Source organism: Podarcis cretensis (assembly GCF_951804945.1).
Source record: "Podarcis cretensis genome assembly, chromosome: 4".
Lineage (NCBI taxonomy): Eukaryota > Metazoa > Chordata > Lepidosauria > Squamata > Lacertidae > Podarcis > Podarcis cretensis.
In genome coordinates, this window is record NC_137173.1 from 66,636,999 (window position 1) to 66,656,948 (window position 19,950).

At 42.5% G+C, this 19,950-nt stretch overlaps 1 protein-coding gene across 3 annotated transcripts in view; it reads left to right on the top strand.

Annotated features, from left to right (window-relative positions):
• PHKA2 (phosphorylase kinase regulatory subunit alpha 2) overlaps nt 1-19,950 on the top strand; it is a 54,701-nt gene that overhangs the window by 17,282 nt on the left and 17,469 nt on the right. For all 3 annotated transcript variants that reach the window (XM_079972469.1, XM_079972467.1, XM_079972468.1), the window contains exons 9-24: nt 382-528; nt 706-759; nt 1,405-1,527; nt 2,299-2,394; nt 2,616-2,723; nt 3,105-3,183; nt 6,220-6,354; nt 8,724-8,833; nt 9,245-9,389; nt 10,407-10,485; nt 11,734-11,897; nt 13,196-13,369; nt 14,487-14,575; nt 16,195-16,328; nt 17,719-17,875; nt 19,639-19,718. In XM_079972469.1, the coding sequence (XP_079828595.1) occupies nt 382-528; nt 706-759; nt 1,405-1,527; nt 2,299-2,394; nt 2,616-2,723; nt 3,105-3,183; nt 6,220-6,354; nt 8,724-8,833; nt 9,245-9,389; nt 10,407-10,485; nt 11,734-11,897; nt 13,196-13,369; nt 14,487-14,575; nt 16,195-16,328; nt 17,719-17,875; nt 19,639-19,718 (1,874 nt within the window). The remainder of the gene's footprint in view (nt 1-381; nt 529-705; nt 760-1,404; nt 1,528-2,298; nt 2,395-2,615; nt 2,724-3,104; nt 3,184-6,219; nt 6,355-8,723; nt 8,834-9,244; nt 9,390-10,406; nt 10,486-11,733; nt 11,898-13,195; nt 13,370-14,486; nt 14,576-16,194; nt 16,329-17,718; nt 17,876-19,638; nt 19,719-19,950) is intronic.

The following is a 19,950-nucleotide window of genomic DNA, read 5'->3' on the forward strand; positions in this document are numbered from 1 at the left end:
TAGCCCCCTTCCCTAGAAATAGACATCAAATTATGGTTGCACCACCAAATTCAACTGGGTGCTATTTTCAGCTATGGAAGCTGAAGATCTGGGAATACCAGCATTTCATAACTGATTGGAAATTCCTATTAGTCCTCATGGTTTTGCATGATAGCAGCCTAATTCTGTTGCCAGGTGGGCCAGCCATTGCTGTATCCTGCCAATGCAGCAAATTCCCCTCCCGTGTGAATTAGTTTATTAGAAAGTAGCTTGTAACATTTTATTTCAAAAGTGACCAGGGTGCTCTTTGTATGTCTGATAAAACACTTTGGCATGAAACTAAATGTTTTTATTTTGTCTTTGTCTTGTCTTTTGCTGGTGCTCTGTGTATATTCCGCTCAGTCTATTCTGTATTCCATGCTGCCAAGGGCCTCCACCTCAAAAGAGATTGATGCTGGACTTTTGTCCATTATTTCTTACCCAGCCTTTGCTGTAGAGGATATGAATGTTGTGAATGCAACGAAAAACGAAATTATCACCAAGCTGCAGGTAAGAGTTTCATTTTGGCTTCTGAACAAATCTTCCATTCATTTATCTATAGATGATAAGCTTGGCCATATTTGTTATTAACAGAAGAAGAAAGCATGTTCTGTTTGACTAAGAACAAAAGATGCTTATATAAAATAAAGCAATGCTTTTATACTGCAGCTAATTTGTTTTTTACAGGGACGGTATGGCTGCTGCCGTTTTATTCGAGATGGCTACAAAACACCAAGAGAAGTACTGTTTCTGAAACTGTCACTCATTTTTATTTGCATGCCACTTTTCCATGGTGAACGTCCAATATCAGAATTGTTTTAAAAATAGCAACCCTGGGGGGGGGGGACCTCATTAGGACTGGAATGTGCAAGGAGATAAGCATAACCCTTTCCATCCCTGCTGTGGCCCCAAGGAAAGTTGCTTTACCTTCCTGTTCACACACACAGCAAGGTTGATGTTAGCCCTGGAAGTTATGCTTCCATTGGCATCAGTGAGAGCTTTCCACTTGGGGTTAACTTCAGCTGGCGGAAGATTTTTGTCAGAACTGTAGCATGGGGAGAAAGAGTATACTGACCACCCTGAGACAGCTGTTCTCATTCTGATTTAATTTTTTAAAGTTTCACATTCATTGTAATCATTCAATTGATATGACATCTAGATTGGCCCTCAGTGCCAATCTGGTATATCTGTACTTCTAAGCTAATTCCAGGTTGTGAAACTGGCACAGTCCTTTAGAAAGCTAAGTGCTGCGTGTAACAAAATGGAACAGAGAGGGGAATGCTTCTGCTAGATGAAACTCCTTGGAGATTTGGCAGAATACAAGCACAATACATTGTGAAATAGCACTGTAATAATAAAGCATGACATGAGCAATTACATTTCTAGGATCCGAATAGATTACACTACGATCCTGCTGAGCTCAAGTTATTTGAGAACATAGAATGTGAGTGGCCTGTATTCTGGACCTATTTCCTAATTGATGGAGTGTTTAATGGAGACAGAATTCAGGTAAGGTACATGATAAGTTGAAACTGTAATAATTATTGTAGCAGGTATTTTATGAATCAGCTAAGCTCCAGTAGTTGGGTAGAAGAGGATAGGCAATCTGATCATTCTCCCTACCTGCAGCTTTTGCACTTACTGTGAGGCATCCTAGACATCTCTGTTTAAAGGAATTAATGTCCTTGTGCTGAGGGGACAAGTAATCTCTGCTTAAGATTTTAGAGAGCTGCCACCAAACTGGACTAAATGATGACCTCACTCAGTATAATACAGCTTCATAGGTTCCCCATTCAGCAGGCTTATATCATGGCACCAACTGTGATATCTGTGTGGCCAGAAAGGGAGAGAAAGACTAGAATGCTTTCTCCCCATTTGCTCCAGTTACCAGCATTATAAGCTATGGGGATGTGCTGCTCTCCTCACACAGTGCTGCCTCGCCTCTCACCTGCAAGGTCTCCTGCACAGCAGCACTTCACATTAACTCAGTAGCAGTGCGTGTGGCACCAGAGATGGGAGCTCTAAACTCAACCCTGTGGCCTTAAAATTGTAGCATCAGGTGCTTCACTCATTGAAGGGGACGAGAGAAGGCCTGGTCTTTGTATACAAGGGATGTTGGGCTCTTCTTATGTTCTTTTGCCCATGGGGTTTCTGACACAGACACTTTTCACAAAGAGGATGTTTCCAGGGTTCCCAGCACCGCATAGGTACTCTTCCAGTTGTTAAAAAAACCAAAACCCATGAACTTCAGTTGCTTGGTCCTTGTCTTGCACTTTGTAGGTACAAGAGTACAGAGATGCTTTGGAGGGGATACTCATTAGGAAAAAGAATGGGATTCTTCTGATGCCAGAATTATATGCTGTTCCTCCAGATAAGGTAAGACAATTTGGAACATGCCTGGTTTTGTAAATTATCGACCTCTGACATACTGTGTGTTTCGCCCAATTATGTATGAATGTTGTGTTGTCCATTTTCTGTGATATATTTTAACTGTTGGGATTGTATTCGGCTTTAGATTTTAACAAGTGCTACACCCTCGTAAATCCTCGGTACGTGTGATGTGTGAACCTGTTCGCATTCTTTGTTTCATTTGCCAGGTGAATGAAGAGTATGAGAATCCTCACACAGTGGACCGTGTCCCAGCTGGAAAGCTTCCTCATCTGTGGGGCCAATCATTGTACATTCTCAGTGCCCTCCTAGCAGAGGTAACTATGTTTGACACAGCTTTGACAATTATGACAGGTTCCTTTGACCTTATCGTCCCCTTTTCTAGTTGCATTAGAGATCAGATTTCTTTCAGCAGTGGCTGGAAATAATATTCAAACTGGAAAATTATCGGAGCCAACTCTGCCCACTTAGACCAGCCTTCTTCTTAACTTTGGGACTCCAGCTGTTGTTGGATGCCAACTCCCACCAGCCCTAACTGGTGCAACCAATTGTGAGGGATGTGTGGTCCAACAACATCTTGGCGCACAAGGCTGTCCAAGACCTCAATGGTTTTGCACTATCATGAAGCTTCCCTCTTCTGTGCCATTGTCCAGGAATGCGCTCGCTTAAATATGTTATTATTTTCCTCACCTTTGCAGGGATTTCTGGCTACTGGTGAAATCGATCCATTAAACAGAAGGTTTTCAACCGCTTTTAAGCCCGATGTTGTTGTTCAAGGTTGGTGGTTATTGTTACACAATTTTTTACTTAACCCCAGCACAAATTAAAGGAAAAAGGAAATAAAAATGATGTGCCGACCTCTCCATCATGCAGATTTCACACTCGTCAGTGTTCTAATACAGTGAGAAAGTTTGCTAGGAAAAACTACTGGAGGTCACTGCATGGGGGAAATTGCTGTCCTTACTTTTCAGTGCTGGTAAGCAGTAGTGGAATTGCTGAGTGTTGCAGCTAGCGCTGTGCAAAGCATATGCTGTTGTGTGGATACTTTCTCAGGCTGATGTTATGCAGTTACCTGTTTTTGTTGGAAGGTCAGCAGTTTCACATTTAAGTTGCATCAAGAGCTATCAGGAGGGTACTATCGAAGCGCAGCAATTTCTTGATTTCTTTAATTTGTCAGGAAGCCATCTTCGTTGTGTGCCTTACTTCTTTAGTCAAAACAAAATAAAAGAAAAAAAATTCCTTCCAGTAGCACCTTAAAGACCAACTAAGTTAGTTCTAGGTATGAGCTTTCGTGTGCATGCACACTTCTTCAGATACACGTATCTGAAGAAGTGTGCATGCACACGAAAGCTCATACCTAGAACTAACTTAGTTGGTCTTTAAGGTGCTACTGGAAGGAATTTTTTTTCTTTTATTTTGTTTTGACTATGGCAGACGAACACGGCTACCTACCTGTTACTTCTTTAGGTTCCCTTCTTCAGAATGTCAGTTCAGACATGGCTACCTGCCCTGTGTCTTTTGCAGTGGAAACAGACCTTTGGCTTAATTAAGCAATCTATGGCCTTTTAAACTTGACTGCAAATGAAATGTTTTAAGTGCAATATACAATGTGACACTAGATGGCAATGGTGAGCCTTATGGAAAATTAAATGTATTTTTAAAAATGCTTTTTAAAAAAGCTTTTAAAAAAAATGCTTTTAAAAAAGCATTTTCAGAATGTTTTTTTACATGCGTGTAGATTCCACCTCTCTCTCTCTCTCTCTCTCTCTCTCTCTCTGTTTGTTACTATGATGTGTATTTTTTGTGTTTTATATTGTAAGCCACCCTGTGGTCCTTGGATGAAGGGCAGTAAAAATTCTTAATAACTAATAAAAATAATAAAACTAAAAGCTGCAGGGAATTCATCTCTGCAATCTCCTTGGCACACCTTTTAACTTTCCTGTTGTCTAATGCTCCAACCACTTCCCTAACTGGTTCTCTGCTTCTGAAGTAGTCAAATGGTATTATTGTCGCTATCATTATTATTGTTGTTTCTTTTAGTGATATGCTTCTGAACTTCTTTACTTTCTTTTCAGTTATTTCTTGTCCCCTTGCATTTTAGTTTCCAAGTTTATTTCCCTTTTTGTTCTTTTCACTTGGGCAAGTCTTCCATTTTCTGAAGGAAACCTTCATTGATTCTGCTTGTTAACTACCGTACTTTTCTGTCTATAAGACGCCCTCTTGTATAAGACTCCTCCCCACTTTGGGGGACTACCGTATTTTTCGCCCTATAGGACGCACTTTTCCCCCTCCAAAAATGAAGGAGAAATGTGTGTGCATCCTATGGGGTGAATGCAGGCTTTCGCTGAAGCCTGGAGAGCGAGGGGGGTCAGTGCGCACCGACCCCTCTCGCTCTCCAGGCTTCAGGAAGCTATCCACTAGCCGTGGGAGACCCAGCTCTCCCAGGGCTAGCAGAGAGCTTGCCTGCACCCAGAAGCTTGGGGCGCACTGAGCTCCGCACGCCCCAAGCTTCGGGATTAGCGCAGCGCTCTGCTAGCCGTGGGAGAGCCGCGCGGCTCTCCCATGGCTAGCGGAGACCTTGCTGGCACCCAGAAGCTTGGGGCGCGCTGAGCTCCGCACGGCCCAAACTTCGGGATTAGCACAGCGCTCCGCTAGCCATGGGAGAGCGGCGCGGCTCTCCCACGGCTAACGGAGACCTTGCTGGCACCCAGAAGCTTGGGGCGCGCTGAGCTCCGCACACCCCAAGCTTTGGGATTAGCGCAGCGCTCCGCTAGCTGTGGGAGAGCCGCTCGAAGTTGCACGGCTTTCCCAAGGCTAGCGGAGATCTTGTCGGCACCCAGAAGCTTGGGGGCGCTGAGCTCCGCACGCCCCAAGCTTCGGGATTAGCGCAGAGCACCTGGGGGGGAAATAATTTTTTTCCCCTTTATTTCCCCCCCCCTAAAAACTAGGTGCGTCCTATGGGCTGGTGCGTCCTATGGGGCGAAAAATACGGTAAATTTTAAGAAAATGAGAGGAGATGGCCCAGAGTTGTTGAGCCTCTCCCCCCACGCAGCTGCGGGCAGGAAACACTCCCTAGATCGTTTCCCACGTGCAGTGGCATCAGGGGAAGTGGCGCTCCCACTAGCCATCTGGTTTGCAGGAGCGCAACCTCCCCTGATGCCGCCACGCATGGGAAACGATCCAAGGAGTGCTTCCCATGCGCAGCAGCATCGGGTGAATTTGTGCTCCCCCCCCCAAAGACCTGGCTGGTGGCTCACAGCTTATCCCCCCCCCCCAGCTGTGGGCAGGAAACACCCCCCAGATCGCTTCCCAAGGCATCTGGGGAAGTTGCGCTTCTGCCAACCAAATGGCTGGTGGCGTGGCACTTCTCCCCCCTGCCATGCTACTATCTGTGTTTTGGACGACCCCAGTTTTTTGACATGTTTTTTTAGTCAAAAAACCTCATCCAATACACAGAAAAATATGGTAAGTTGCTGTCATCTTAGACTCAATGGTAGCTTTCTTGGTCAGTTTGGCATCCATTCTAAGCTGAGCTTCTATTATTGTAGTGTTAGATAAACTCCAGTATGTCCAAACGTGTCTTTTTTTATATTCCCAAGTCTCAGGAAATACCCATGTGGGATAGCCATATAACAACTTTCATTCTTCCGTGATTATCTTAGGCAGTTAGGTGTTAGTACAATGGGAAAAAATGTCACTTATATCCTTCCTGAAGATATGTGTATCTATAGTATAGTATTTCCAGATGACTTTTTTTTTTTGCTTCAGATATTGAAGTGTTGCTCTTTATTATAATTTTTTTCTCTTGTGCAGTAAATGTCATAGCAGAGACAAATGAAATTAAGAAGCTGTTGAGACACCATGGAATCCATGTTCAGAGCATTGCTGACATTAGCCCGACCAGAGTTCAGCCAGCACGGATTCTGAGCAATCTGTATGCCAAGCTTGGTAGGTGATGTAACAAAGGGATTGTGAAACCTTATCATTTGCTTACCCATCTTTGCTGCTCAATTCACGTGTCATTTTCTTGTTTGGAATGCAAGTTTAAAATCACATGTCATTCTGAACTGAAATTGTGGGGAAGTACAATGGTACCTTGGGTTACATACGCTTCAGGTTACATACACTTCCGGTTACATATGCTTCAGGTTACATACGCTTCAGGTTACATATGCTTCAGGTTACAGACTCCGCTAACCCAGAAATAGTACCTCGGGTTAAGAACTTTGCTTCAGGATGAGAGCAGAAATCGTGCTCCGGCGGCGCAGCAGCAGCGGGAGGCTCCATTAGCTAAAGTGGTGCTTCAGGTTAAGAACAGTTTCAGGTTAAGAACGGACCTCCGTAACAAATTAAGTACTTAACCTGAGGTACCACTGTATATGTATATGTCCGTTTTAATTCTGAAATGTTAGCACAGTCCGAAGTTCTGTAGCTCACCAAAGCACCATCGCCACATTCTCTGTGACGCATAATGTGCCCCTTATATGCTTTGTTGGAAACTCAGTTTCATTGCCTCCTGAATTTCCTTTTGTAAGGCACACCATATGATTTAAAGGGGAATGGAAGCATGCCTCTGGCTTCTCCACCAATGCTGGCTCCTTTTCCTCCAGCCTCTGTATGTTGAACAAGATTTGAAGAGGGAGCTGATGTAATTTTTTTATTAAAAAAATGCTCCTTCACGCAGTTAAGCAATTCCATTTTGCGGGAACCTGATGCCATAGGAGCCTCCATGAGCACAGCCACTTCTCCTTTCAGACTTTCATTCACTGTGTGGAAGGCAGGTTGGAGCCGGGAAAATGGGCACAAACGCTGGCAGTGAGACATCTGTGTGGTCCCACCCCCTGTCAATCTCATCAAGCCCCTTCCTGTGCACACAGGAAGCTCCCCCTGTAGTTCTGAGCCCAGGCCTGAACACCAGTGTGCTGGATGATAGCAATGACCGCTCCCCACTTAAAACGGGGGGCGCCCTTTGCGTGGACGCGTGCAGCCCTGGATCTGGAGTGGCCCCATCAGCATAGGCTTTGCCTTCCCTCAGGTGGGATACCTGGAGGTCCCCGCCTACCCCAGTGAGTTGTCCAATCACACCTGGGGGAAGCGTTGCCAGGGAAACCAGGCCAGGTAGGGGGAGGGATTACCTGCCCACACAGTAGAGCAGTGTTTCCCAACCTTGTGCCTCCAGCTGTTTTTGGACTACAATTCCCATCATCCCTTGCCACTGGTCTTGCTAGTCAGGGATGATGGGAGTTGTAGTTCAAAAACAGCTGGAGGCACAAGGTTGGGAAACACTGCAATAGAGGGTGGATCTTAATTGGTAATCCTCACTTGGCTCCAGAGCCAAGTGTGCTGGATGATAGCAATTGCTTTTTTTAAAAAAAAACCCCAACACAAATCTTTACAACAGTAAAGACTTCTATAGTAGATATGCTTTCATAAGCTTTTCTGTTACCATTTAATGATAAACAGATAACAAAGCAGTTGAGTGTTGGCCAAGAAAATTCTAGCCATAGAGATTTTAACCATTCTTCTTAAACTTATCTAAATAAAGCCAGAAGAAAATATCAAAACACTATTTATGTAAAATGTTTTTGGCCACGAAATAAGCAGAGCACTGCTTTCATTGATCTGACAAGAAATTGTAACGGAATTGGGCAAAAATGTTCTAGTTGGGACTGTGTTGTGTGTGCAAAGTGTTAGAAAAATGATTGGTATTAGAAGAACCAGGGAGAGGCTTGCAAATTTTATACACCTCTTCTCTATGCCTACATATAGGCTCGTGTTACAATATTTTTATTTAAAAGTAGGATCGATACAATGCTTTTCTAATGTTAGTAACATTGGCCTACTTGCTAATTCCGCTCAAAAGGGTACTACAGTGGTATCTCGAGTTACAAACGCCTCAGGTTACAAACTCCGCTAACCTGGAACAGTTACCTCAAGATGAGAACGTTGCCCCAGGATGAGAACGGAAATTGTATGCCGGCGGCGCAGCGGCAGCAAGAGGCCCATTAGCAAAAGCACGCCTCTAGTTAAGAACAGTTTCAGGTTAAGAACGGACCTCCGGAATGAATTAAGTACGTAACTAGAGGTACCACTGTACTGATTTCATGAATTAGGCAGTGCCTTTCCACGAAATTTCATGCTGAAGCAGTGCACTACTTGCTTTGCAAAAGAACAAGCCTTAAAGCCTTTTGGAATATAAGGAAAATGTTCATGATTTTTATATCTTGCTTCCGACAGCAAACTGTTTAAGACTAATTTGTGTTGTATACGGTATAAGAGCAGAAGTAAATGTTAGCTGTATTCTTTTGTTCTTCCAGGCCGCAACAAGAGCATGAAGCTGAGTGGAAGGCCTTACCGACATATTGGTGTCCTGGGAACATCTAAGCTCTATGTTATAAGAAATCAAATATTTACTTTTACCCCACAGGTGAGCTTGGAAAGCTTCCTGTTTCCCAATTGCTGGTGAAACACTTTGCTTATTTACATATCCCTTCTTGACGTTATGTAGGCTGAACTGATGAAACTTGTACCAAATTCATTCCAGCCATTTACACATGGAAATGAAATAAAATAGGAATACTGATAAGCTCATCAGCTTTCCAAAAAGAGAAAACTAGTCTTGCTAATTACACATGCCAGAAGTGAGCACACAGGGATGGGGATCTTCCAGAGGTAGTTGGAGAACATCTCCCCATCAAGGACGGGGGAGAGCTGCAGGTGAAGTCATGGGGTCCCTTATCCCTGGGTTGTGATGAGCTTCCATAGAACTAATGGTAACAAAGCTTTTGCCGATAAAGAAATCTATAAGCACTTGTCTTCAATTTGTTTTTCCTTCCAGTTTATAGATCAGCATCACTTCTATTTGGCTTTAGACAATCGGATGATTGTGGAGATGCTACGAACAGAGTTGGCTTATCTCACATCATGTTGGAGGATTACAGGAAGACCAACCCTCACTTTCCCAATAACCAATACAATGCTCAGTCAGTAACATGTGACCTTTATCATATGACCTTGCATATTATGGTTGGACCCAGCTTTTTCTGAATGTTCATGCCATTTGCAATAGAAGCTTTTTTGTTATTTGTTTATTTTACATTCCATACTGGATGATAAATAAGAGGCAGGAATAGATTCTGCCCAACAGAGAAACAAATGACTTTCTGAATATGCAATACCACTTTTCAGGATAAAATTTTACATTAATCTGGCTTTTTTAAAAAATAAAACATGGGGGCAATTTGAAGCTGTGGAGTGTGTATTTAAGTTCCAAAATTAGTATTATTATTATTATTTTGTTTCTCTCTAAAGTGCTTTCCTCTCATCCATGACCTTAGATTTGACGCTGCAAACAGCAGCAGTCTCTTTGAGCTGGAGTTCCCTAGCAACCGTGTTCCCCACTTATGGAAATAGATACTGAGACATCTTTGTGTATCCTTACCCTGCTCTTCATACGGGTACACCAGATTAGAGTGAAGATAAAAATATACAGTTCATGTGGTGAACAAGTACTCTGTGAGCATAGCACCAAAATGGGAGACCATCTCCTTTATATGCAAGAGGTTCTAGGTTCAACCCTCACATTGCCAGGTGGGTCTGGAAAAATACGGCTTTCTGAAACCCACTGCTTGTCTGTGTAGAATGATGCCTGGCTAGATGGTCCACTGGTCTGGTATAAGTCAGCTTCCTTTGTTCCCAAACAGATTTAATAAGTGAAGTGATAGTAAAAAAGAATGCCAGTATATGGTCACATTGGAACTCAGTAGGACTGAGTTAAAATGCCTATAGTCGAGATCTCTCCCCCTCCCCATCTTACGAAAGGGAAACTCAAACCAGTCAGCAATACACTTTAGGAATTGCTAGGTTTTTTTCCCATTCCCCCCCCCCCGGTTATTTTATTTTTTAAAAGTATTCCACATTGGATATGCTAACTTACTTTGAAAATGAGTTGATAAAGGAACCTATTGCCAAGATGCATGTTTTGTTTTCCTCCTTTTTAGCCAATGATGGGTCTGACATTGATCCAGCAATTCTTGCCACAGTAAGAAAACTTGGGGATGGCTACTTTGGAGGGGCCAGGTAGGTGCCACAATCCCGTTGACGCCTGAGGATATTCCTCTTTCTCTGGCTTTGACAAAAACATGTCATCAGACTATTGTGTTCTCTGTCTAGTGTTTCATAGGTTTGCCCCCACTAGTCTCTTTTGAGCTGGAGGTAGTTGCCGTACTTCCTGAGTCATTTGTCATTGTAGAGTTGTGTGTTAATCATGTTTGTTTTGTATGCTCTTCTGAGAGCAGGAAAAGTAGCATGCACGATAAAGGTAAAGGGACCCCTGACCATTAGGTCCAGTCATGACCGACTCTGGGGTTGCAGTGCTCATCTCGCTTTATTGGCCGAGGGAGCCAGCATACAGCTTCCAGGTCATGTGGCCAGCATGACTAAGCTGTTTCTGGCAAACCAGAGCAGCACACGGAAACGCCGTTTACCTTCCCGCCGGAGCAGTACCTATTTATCTACTTGCACTTGGACGTGCTTTCGAACTGCTAGGTTGGCAGGAGCAGGGACTGAGCAACGAGAGCTCACCCCGTCGTGGGGATTTGAACCGCTGACCTTCTGATCGGCAAGTCCTAGGCTCAGTGGTTTAGACCACAGTGCCACCCACGTCCCAGGCATGCATTACCAGAGAGCAAATTGCATTAATGGAATTTAATTTTGTATAAATGCACATAAGTTTGTGGCATGGGAGTTACTAAAAAAACAACAAAAAACTTGGCAGGTTGCACATCTATTCAGTGGAAGTTGCTCTCAATTAAGCGTGTACAGGGAAACGCTGTATTGCATGCATTCAAAGAACACACAACTGTGCACACGTGGGCCTTTCTTCAGAACTGGAAGAGGTTGCAACAGGGGAAAGGTGGGCTTATGCATACTCTACTGACATGCACAATGACCTGGAATGCAAGTCCCATGTAAATTGGGGGGTTGCCTGTATCGGATTGCAGGCTTAGCCCAGTGTGTTCTCTAAGTGGGCAGTTAGATACCTTGGAGTAGCTCTCAAACAGGGTGTGGTCTTGATGGCTATTCCTGTTGTTTCCCATAGCATCTAGTAATAGCATCTAGTAATCAAAGAAAGAGTGTCTGCCAGTATGGAGACCATTTAGCTATGATTGTATAGAGCTGTGCTTCCCTCTTCTGCACAGTGCCAACAATAGTCAAAAATATAGCAAATGCTGATTATAGTGGGAAAACGTTTATATCTAGTGCAATAAGCATTCATATAAAATGATGTTCTTTTCTCCTTTGGCTGCTTTGATGTTTGTTCTTCAGGGTGAAGCTGGGCAAGTTTTCAGACTTCCTGACCACTTCATTCTATACAAACCTCAGCTTTCTGGACCCTGATTCTGATGGCAAGCTCTTTGATGATGACAATGAAGGTTATTCCAGCCCTGAAAGTGGATATGAACTAGATTATGCAGACTTCGGCAACAAAGGTAATACTGGTTTTGGTTTTTTAATGTTTCAAATTATACACACACTTGCCAAAGTAAACACATCTCAAAGCCAATGCCAGAGGAATATATTTTAAATCGGATCATAAAGGAATCGTTGGCTTTCTGGAGAGGTTGTTTTGCCCATGCTGTTCTTGAAATTTGTATTTGGGGGATATCTAACAGCATGTTTTAAATGAAATGTGCAGATAGGTGAACGTAACTATGAGTCATTCTTCATGGTCTCAGACAGAACTCTATCCCAGTTCTCTGGGCTCTGTGTTTGAGGACCCTCTTCAAATACAGCCTGACAAAAGCCGGCTGAGTGTTTTTGGTGGCATTTTTCTTGACTGAGGACAGTACTGTTCATCTTTCATCTAACTAACAGTGGACATTTAAAAAAAAATAATCAGACACTGTTATTTAAATGTTTGCATATTTTCAAGCTGCCTGGGATAAGTTTTGCATATAGAACATGTCTTCTATATTCATGTATTGTTGAATTGTATTTATTACTGAATTTGCTATAAATGTTGTTCTGTACTGTTGCGGGGGAAACTGTTACCTTGCAGCCTTCTGATGAGGCTCATGGTATGCTGCTATTTCCTTACATCCTAGTCTCATTGTAGGATCTCTCTTGTCTCTGAGGACCCCCCCCCCCCCGCCCCTTCCTCTGTGTGTGATTAGAGAGAGGTGTAGCAACACAGTAGGGCCAGAGTGATGGAGGAATCACACTGATAGAAGTGGGAGAGAAGAAACCAGGAGTTGCAGAAGGCCACAGGGAGGAAGAAATGAGACTGAGCAGAGATGGAGATCCGAGGGAGAAAAGGAGAAGCCTGGGATTTGTGTTGGATTCGTTGTCCTGGCCCTAATTCCTTCACAGAGGAAGGGCTGGGAAGTTAACCTCTTCCTGAACAATAGAAGATGATACTGTGAGCATCTGTAGCAGCTGCAGATGAGCAGGGTGCATGTGAATGGTGTGTGAGATTGGTGCACAACTGCCAACAGGAGGGCCATTTTCTGCCCGGGGGGGGGGGTGAGTGGATTTACATGCGCTCACCGACATGCATGAAGATCCAGAATGCAACCCCTGTGCAAACGGGGAATTCCTTGCATTGCCTTGCCATGGCCTGAAACATTTAATCATTGTATCTTTTTCTTTAACAAATGACTTAGTGACTATTTACTATTATTGTTTTACCTGTATTGTTTTTCCGATGCCAAAAGGTGATGTCAGTCAGAAGGAAGTAAAGTTCCAGTGTCTCTTTCAAACTGATTTCCTTTTGAACCTGTTTTGACAGAATCCCAGGACGAACTGGACCAGTATATAAACACAATGTTACAGAGCACTGCTCTTAAATCACACTTGCCTCCGATATCAAAAACATCTGGTTCAAGCTATGTGTTTAGTGCTGCTCATTCTACCAGAGAAATACTGTCAATCATGGCCAAGACGAAGGGTCTGGATGTTCCCAGTAAGTTTTTACAGCATTTTGAGTTTTATAACCTTTCACAGAAGAAATGCCTGTAAATGCTAAATTGATGCTAAAGCTAAGAATAGTGTTAAAACGGTTAGTCCACGCTAATTTTAGTTACCAATAAATATTCCTTATAGCACAATTCCTTTGAAATAATGTTTCATTTTCTGTGTAACGGACAATTAGCTTGTCATCACTGAAGCTCCAAAGTTGAAGTGGACATTATGATGGCATGTACAAATGGGACAATTTGCAACCAATTTCTGTTGCCAAAAGTTCTCAGTAATAAGCATCACATTGTGACCACATGTGTGAAGTCAGGAATAAAAATTGAAAGCTACAGAGAACTCTCTAGTCCACTGAGCTGATGAATAAATGAGATAAGTGCATAATCAGATTGTAAATGATGAAAAAACACACTTACAAATCTGAAGGAGGGAATATGTCGTGAAATATTTGTTAAAATCATCATTACTGTTGCCAAGGGACATCATGGGTCAATAGGTGCTGTACATCATTTGTGAGGTGCTAAAACCTAGAAATACAGTGAAAATTGGGACAGAACTTGATAATTAACTGCAAATTGCACAGAGTATTAGTTGGATATACTAGGGAGAAAAAGTGTAATTTTCTGCAATGTGAACATGCCTTTAAAGGGTATACACACTTAATGCTTAGCATTCTGTCCAGTGTTGAACCAAAGCATGCTGACATTAACTTCTGCATTTTAAGATACTATCTTTCTCCAGACATGAAAACATGTTAGCATATTACAGTGATTGCTGATTTCAGGTGGGAGAAACAGAGAGATTAACTGGATGTTACATATTTTTTTCTTCCTACTTGGGAAGGAAGTGAGTTGGAGAAGAGGAGGGGAAAGGGTAATTAACCCTTTCCCTACTTCCTGCTCAAGCACTGCTGCCCTGGACTCTTTTGGGATAAAGGGCAGGGTATAAATTTAATGAAATAAATCAACATTCTGAATTGCCCCCCTCAAAGCATCTTCCTCTGTGCCAGTATTTTCTTGTACTGCACGACTAGGTCCTTAATATAATGTTTTAGTATCCGAAGCACTTCTGTGTACTTAGAATGACCTGGTTTGTTTGCTTCACAGATGTTTCGATGTCTTTGCCTACAAAGGTTTTGAACACCCACCGGAAATCTCTGAACCTTGTTGACTCACCACATTCACTGGTGGACGAAGTAAGCCATTGCAATGTTCACATTTGGAAAGCATAATGACCTACCTCTTTGTTTACCGTTTTAATCAATAGAAGTAGCTGAAAAACAAAATACATCATGTTTCACTTGTGCATCATTGAAACAGTTTATATTATTTAAAACATTTGTACTCCACCTTAAGGAGTGCAAGGTGGCTGACAGCAAAATAAAGGCCTAATTTAATAATGCAACATATTGGTTCTAGAAACATTAGAACATTAAAATATGGCGGCAGCAATCAAAGTTATTGGGTTGCATCCACTGGTGTCCATGCACAATGGGACTTCTTCCTCTGCTCATTCTTCTTCCAGAGCAGACTTGGGGGTGGGGTGTGCATGAGGGTACAGGGGAGGAGAGGAAGGGGAAGCCCCATTGTGTTATTGGAACTCTGCTCACGCAACATGGGAACCCATTCCAATCCATTGAAATCAGCAGATTAAATCCAATACACTAGAATAACTATCTACAAACCAGAAGGTTTTTTCATAGGGAAGATTATTACTAGCTTCTGGAAGGCTTTTCAATAGTTATGGAACTGAAATTGTTCCTGCAAAAAAGGAGTATTAAAAAAGTGCACGAGTGACTGAAAAAAGGTGGAATCACATTAGTATGGTGTGGGAAGTAAGTGGAAATATTGCAGCATTGTAATCTATTGCTCGGATGTTAATTCAATGGTCAGTTCAAGAAGCAGAGGCAGCCTTCAGAAGGCTTGTTCCTTGCTTCGTGACGAAAGAGCTGTTAGTTCTTTGCTTTCAGACCACACCAGGACTAATGATACATAATTGAATCTTTGTAACTGCAACGAATGCAGGCTGGATTCCCTGAGACCAGGAGGACTGCATTCTAGCTCCTGCAGAATTGCTCAGCGCACAGCTCATTTATTTGGGGTGTGCAAAACAGCAGACACATGGCTTGAGTACACATTGCAACCCTTTATTTTTGGAATAAGAGACTCCCTCCCCTTTTGATTTTCACTTCTGCTTCAAAGCAAGGAGGTCACCCTACAATGTACAGCCCAGCCTGCTTACTGTTTGAAGGCCCATGGGTATTAAATGCAAATATTATTTTAAAAGACAAAACTAATATTGCTTGAATCTCTTTTTTATTTAGTTACCCAGTGGTGGTTTTATTTTAAAGCACACACTTTAGAACTTCCAGCCAACTCCCTTTTCATCCATATACCTAGAATAAAGTTAGTTAAACAAAATGTAAAAAGTGTTCAGAAACACTATGTCTCAATTCTGTACAGTGGTACCTCGGGTTAAGAACTTAATTCATTCTGGAGGTCCGTTCTTAACCTGAAACTGTTCTTAACCTGAGGGTACCACTTTAGCTAATGGGGCCTCCTGCTGCCGCCTCCGTACCGCCGCCGCACAATTTCTGTTCTCATCCTGAAGCAAAGTTCTTAACCCGAGGTACTATTTCTGGGTTAGCAGAGTCTGTAACCCGAAGCATCTGTAACCCAAGGTACCACTGTAATTGCATTTATGTGCCCCTCACGTTTCCCAGGGAGTAATGATAGCTAATGAGTTACAGAGCAACCTTTCATGTTCAGACCTTTTTTGACTTTTGGTCATTTAAAGTTTGTCTTTGATTAATAGGAGCCGGAGGCTGTTCTTCAATTGCCAAAAGATGCTCACGGTGATTTGGACTGTGTGAAATTAGTAGAGCAGTTAAAGGAATGTCCCACTTTACATGACCAGGCAGATATATTGTACATCCTGTATCTAATAAAGTAAGTTTCCTAGTATCTTTGTAGCAAATTTTGTTTATTTTTAAATGGTGGCATTTCTAGGAAGTAAAAGCACCCAGCTGTACTAATGTTATGTGGGATTATTGTTGTTCATGACCCTGATAGTTGTGACTTCCCTTACGGCAGGCATGGGGAAAGTGGCCCTCCAGATGGATGATTCCAACATCTGTCAGTCCCAGCCAGCATGGCCAACGGTCAAGGATTATGGGAGTTGGACTCCAACATCTGGAGTGCCACAGGGTTCCAGCTTCTGACATGGGTTTCAGCCTTCAGATTACTGTTATGTATTCCTAATGTTTTATTACAAGGTTTTCATTTCCCATTCTGTTGCCTTTTAGCACACCCACAAAATTGTCTGAAGTGCTGTCTAGTTTCTAGCCATATCTTCTGTATTAATGTTTGCAGAGCTGACCATTCCACATGTCACAGTGCAAGATGCAGTAGGACACCTGCCTCTTGTTTTCGTATCTGGCTATTTTAGGGCTTGATGCTACATTCATGCAAAGTTATTTTGAGCGGTAAATGGGGGGAACTTCGGGATGGAACTTCCCACCATCACTGTCAATGGGATTTTATTTTGCAATAAACTAAAAAATACAGGCTACCAAAAAACACACACATAACAAAAGTACTTTAAAAATTAAGGAACTTGATGATTACTCTCGTTAACATATCTTGCATATGTTTGTAGGATGACTTAAATATCATAGTCAGGAAAAGTATAGGCTTCTGTACTTGCTTCGAATTTGATCAGAAGCTTGAAGGGCATCTTCGTAGAAATAAGTGGGAATCATAATGCCATAATATCTATTTTTAATTTTTGCTTCATTGCTTGTTAGCTGGCTGAATAATCATTGTATGTTATCACATTCTCTCAATTTTTATTATTCTGCTGCTGTGGAGTTCCAGTTATATGCTGTACATTGCTTGACTGCAATATATTTCTGCTTAAGAAAGTTATGAAGGCACATGAGGCTACTACTATGTTGCTGAGGCTATGCAGGGCTGAGTTTGGCAGTGCCTGGGTGGGAGATCACTTGGGAACCAAGCATATGCCACCTTGGATTCCATGAAGGAAGTAGGGAGAGACATAAATGTAATACAATTAAACAATGTCTTACATTTATGTTTCACCTTTTTCCCATCATGGAGGGATCCAGGGTCATTAGATGCAAAATGATGAAGCATCACTTTAGCACTCCAGTCTAATATAGAGTTCTTGCAAGTTCTACACACTTTCAGCTATTTCCCTTATTTCTGCAAGGAAAATGTCCCCTCTCTCTCTCTCTGTGTGTGTGTGTGTGTGTGTGTAATAGCTATGTATTAGTTTATAATTACATCTAATCTAACCATTTCTGTTTTGTATTTTAAGAGGCCTTGACTGGGAAACATGTCTCTATGGCCAGTGTGGAATCACAGTTCATTGTCTTCTCAATGAGCTCTACAGCAAAGCAGGCCTGAACCAAGAATGGGGGCTGATCCGCTACATCTCTGGCATACTGCAAAAAAGAGTGGAAGTCCTAGCTGAGGTGCGGAGCAAGTATATATCATTTATTTGTTTACTAAATTTGTATGCTGCCCTTCATCCAAAGATCACAGGGCAGAAAAAATACATGAAATGAGAATACAAAATACATAATAGAACAAAAACAAATAGCCCACCTCCCACAAACACATTTAAAAGGCCATAAAATGTTAATCAACCCAAGGCCTTACCTGTTCCATTTGCTCTTCTTTTTGTCTTTGGGTGTGAGGATACATATGCTTTTGCTACTAGAAGAATGTGCCTGCAATATGTTTTGCAACTCGTTGCTAGGTTTTATTTATTCTAAAAAAGATGGGTTGTGTCCAACTAAGTAACACTCAGAGTAGACCCACTGGAAACAATGAACTAGGCTACTAACTTAAGTACATTTATTTCACTTAGCCTATTGTGTGCGTGACTTAGTTGGGAGCAACTCAGTGGGCACTACATCTTTCCTGACTGACAGCAAGCAGGATGATAGATCAGTCACCTTGCTATAGTTTCTCTGTCCTTGTTACAGGTACAATAAATGGTGCTTCCTCTTCTTTATCTACCGTATTTTTCCCTCTATAACACGCAGATTTTTTCTCCTAAAAAGGAAGGGGAAATGTCTGTGCGTGTTATAGAGCGAATGTGTGGTCCCTGGAGCCAAAAAAGCAGGCAAAAATCAAATCGCGCGTCTCCTAGAAGGGAAACTTGAAAAGAGGAAGTGGCTGCTTTCCTGCATTCTGCCTCAGGGTCTTACTGCCCACCATCCTCTGTTTCGTTGCTGTGTTTGCTCAAACGGAACAAAGAGCAGGGAAAGCCCCTCCCCTCCAGGCAAGCAGAGGGGAATTCCTCTCTGTGCTGCTGCTGGGGGAGAGAGGGGGGGAGGGGGAGGGAGAGAGAGAGGGGGGAGGGAGAGAGAGAGGGGGAGGGAGAGAGAGATATGGCTGGCTTGGGTGGGGGGAAACTTTTGCCTTTCTTTCCTCCCTCCGTTAAATCCCTCTCCTGCATTCTTAGCCAGCTGCTTCTCTGCACACCCCTCTCATGTCCCTTCTTTATTTTTCCTTCGCTCCCCACTTAAAATGTGGTTACAAAGCATAGATCCACATGGATCCTCAGGATCTTTGCATTGGGTCACCCCAAATTCACCATCAGATCACATAGCATGTCCATGGCTACAGCCTGCACCAAAAAAATCACACACCCACTGTTGCCTGGGGCTGCAATGGTGCAAAAATGTGGTTACAAAGCATGGATCCACAGGGATTCTCAGGATCTTTGCATTGGGTCACCCCAAATTCACCATCAAATCACATAGCATGTCCATGGCTACAGCCTGCACCAAAAAAATCACGCACCCACTGTTGCCTGGGGCTGCAATGGTGCAAAAACGTGGTTACAAAGCATGGATCCACAGGAATTCTCAGGATTTTTGCATTGGGTCACCCCAAATTCACCATCAGATCACATGTCTGTGGCCACAGCATGAAGCCCAAAAATGATACATCCACTGTTTCATTCAGAATGTTTTTCCCCTTGTTTTCCTCCTCTAAAAACGATGTGCGTGTTATGGTCAGGTGCGTGTTATAGAGCGAAAAATACGGTAATTAGTGCTACAGAATAGGCAAAAAATGAGCAATGTTTCTGCATCTAAAAGAAGACTGTGCTGGTTGCTGCATATATGGGTTCCTGCAATATCTTTGAATTTAAAATAAGACAGTGCTGGTTGTTTCATAATTAAGAGATCATTCTCACCACTTCTCTCCTTTTATCCTGCGCTAGGCATGCACAGACCTCCTGTCACACCAGAAGCAACTTACAGTAGGCCTGCCACCTGAGCCACGTGAAAAAACAATAACAGCGTAAGCATTCATCACCTTTATAGCCTTATTTATCACACTTTCTGTGGCTTCTCTAATTGTCGTCTTCTTGTATATTGTGAAATAATATATTTAGAATGAATAACACAGCCTTTATTTACTGGGTATTTTTAATGTGTTTTTTTGTTATTGTTGTTGTAAATTGTACAGGATTTTGAGAAACAACAAATAGAAATGTAGTTAAATAATTATAAAAGAGACATTGGTCCTCTTT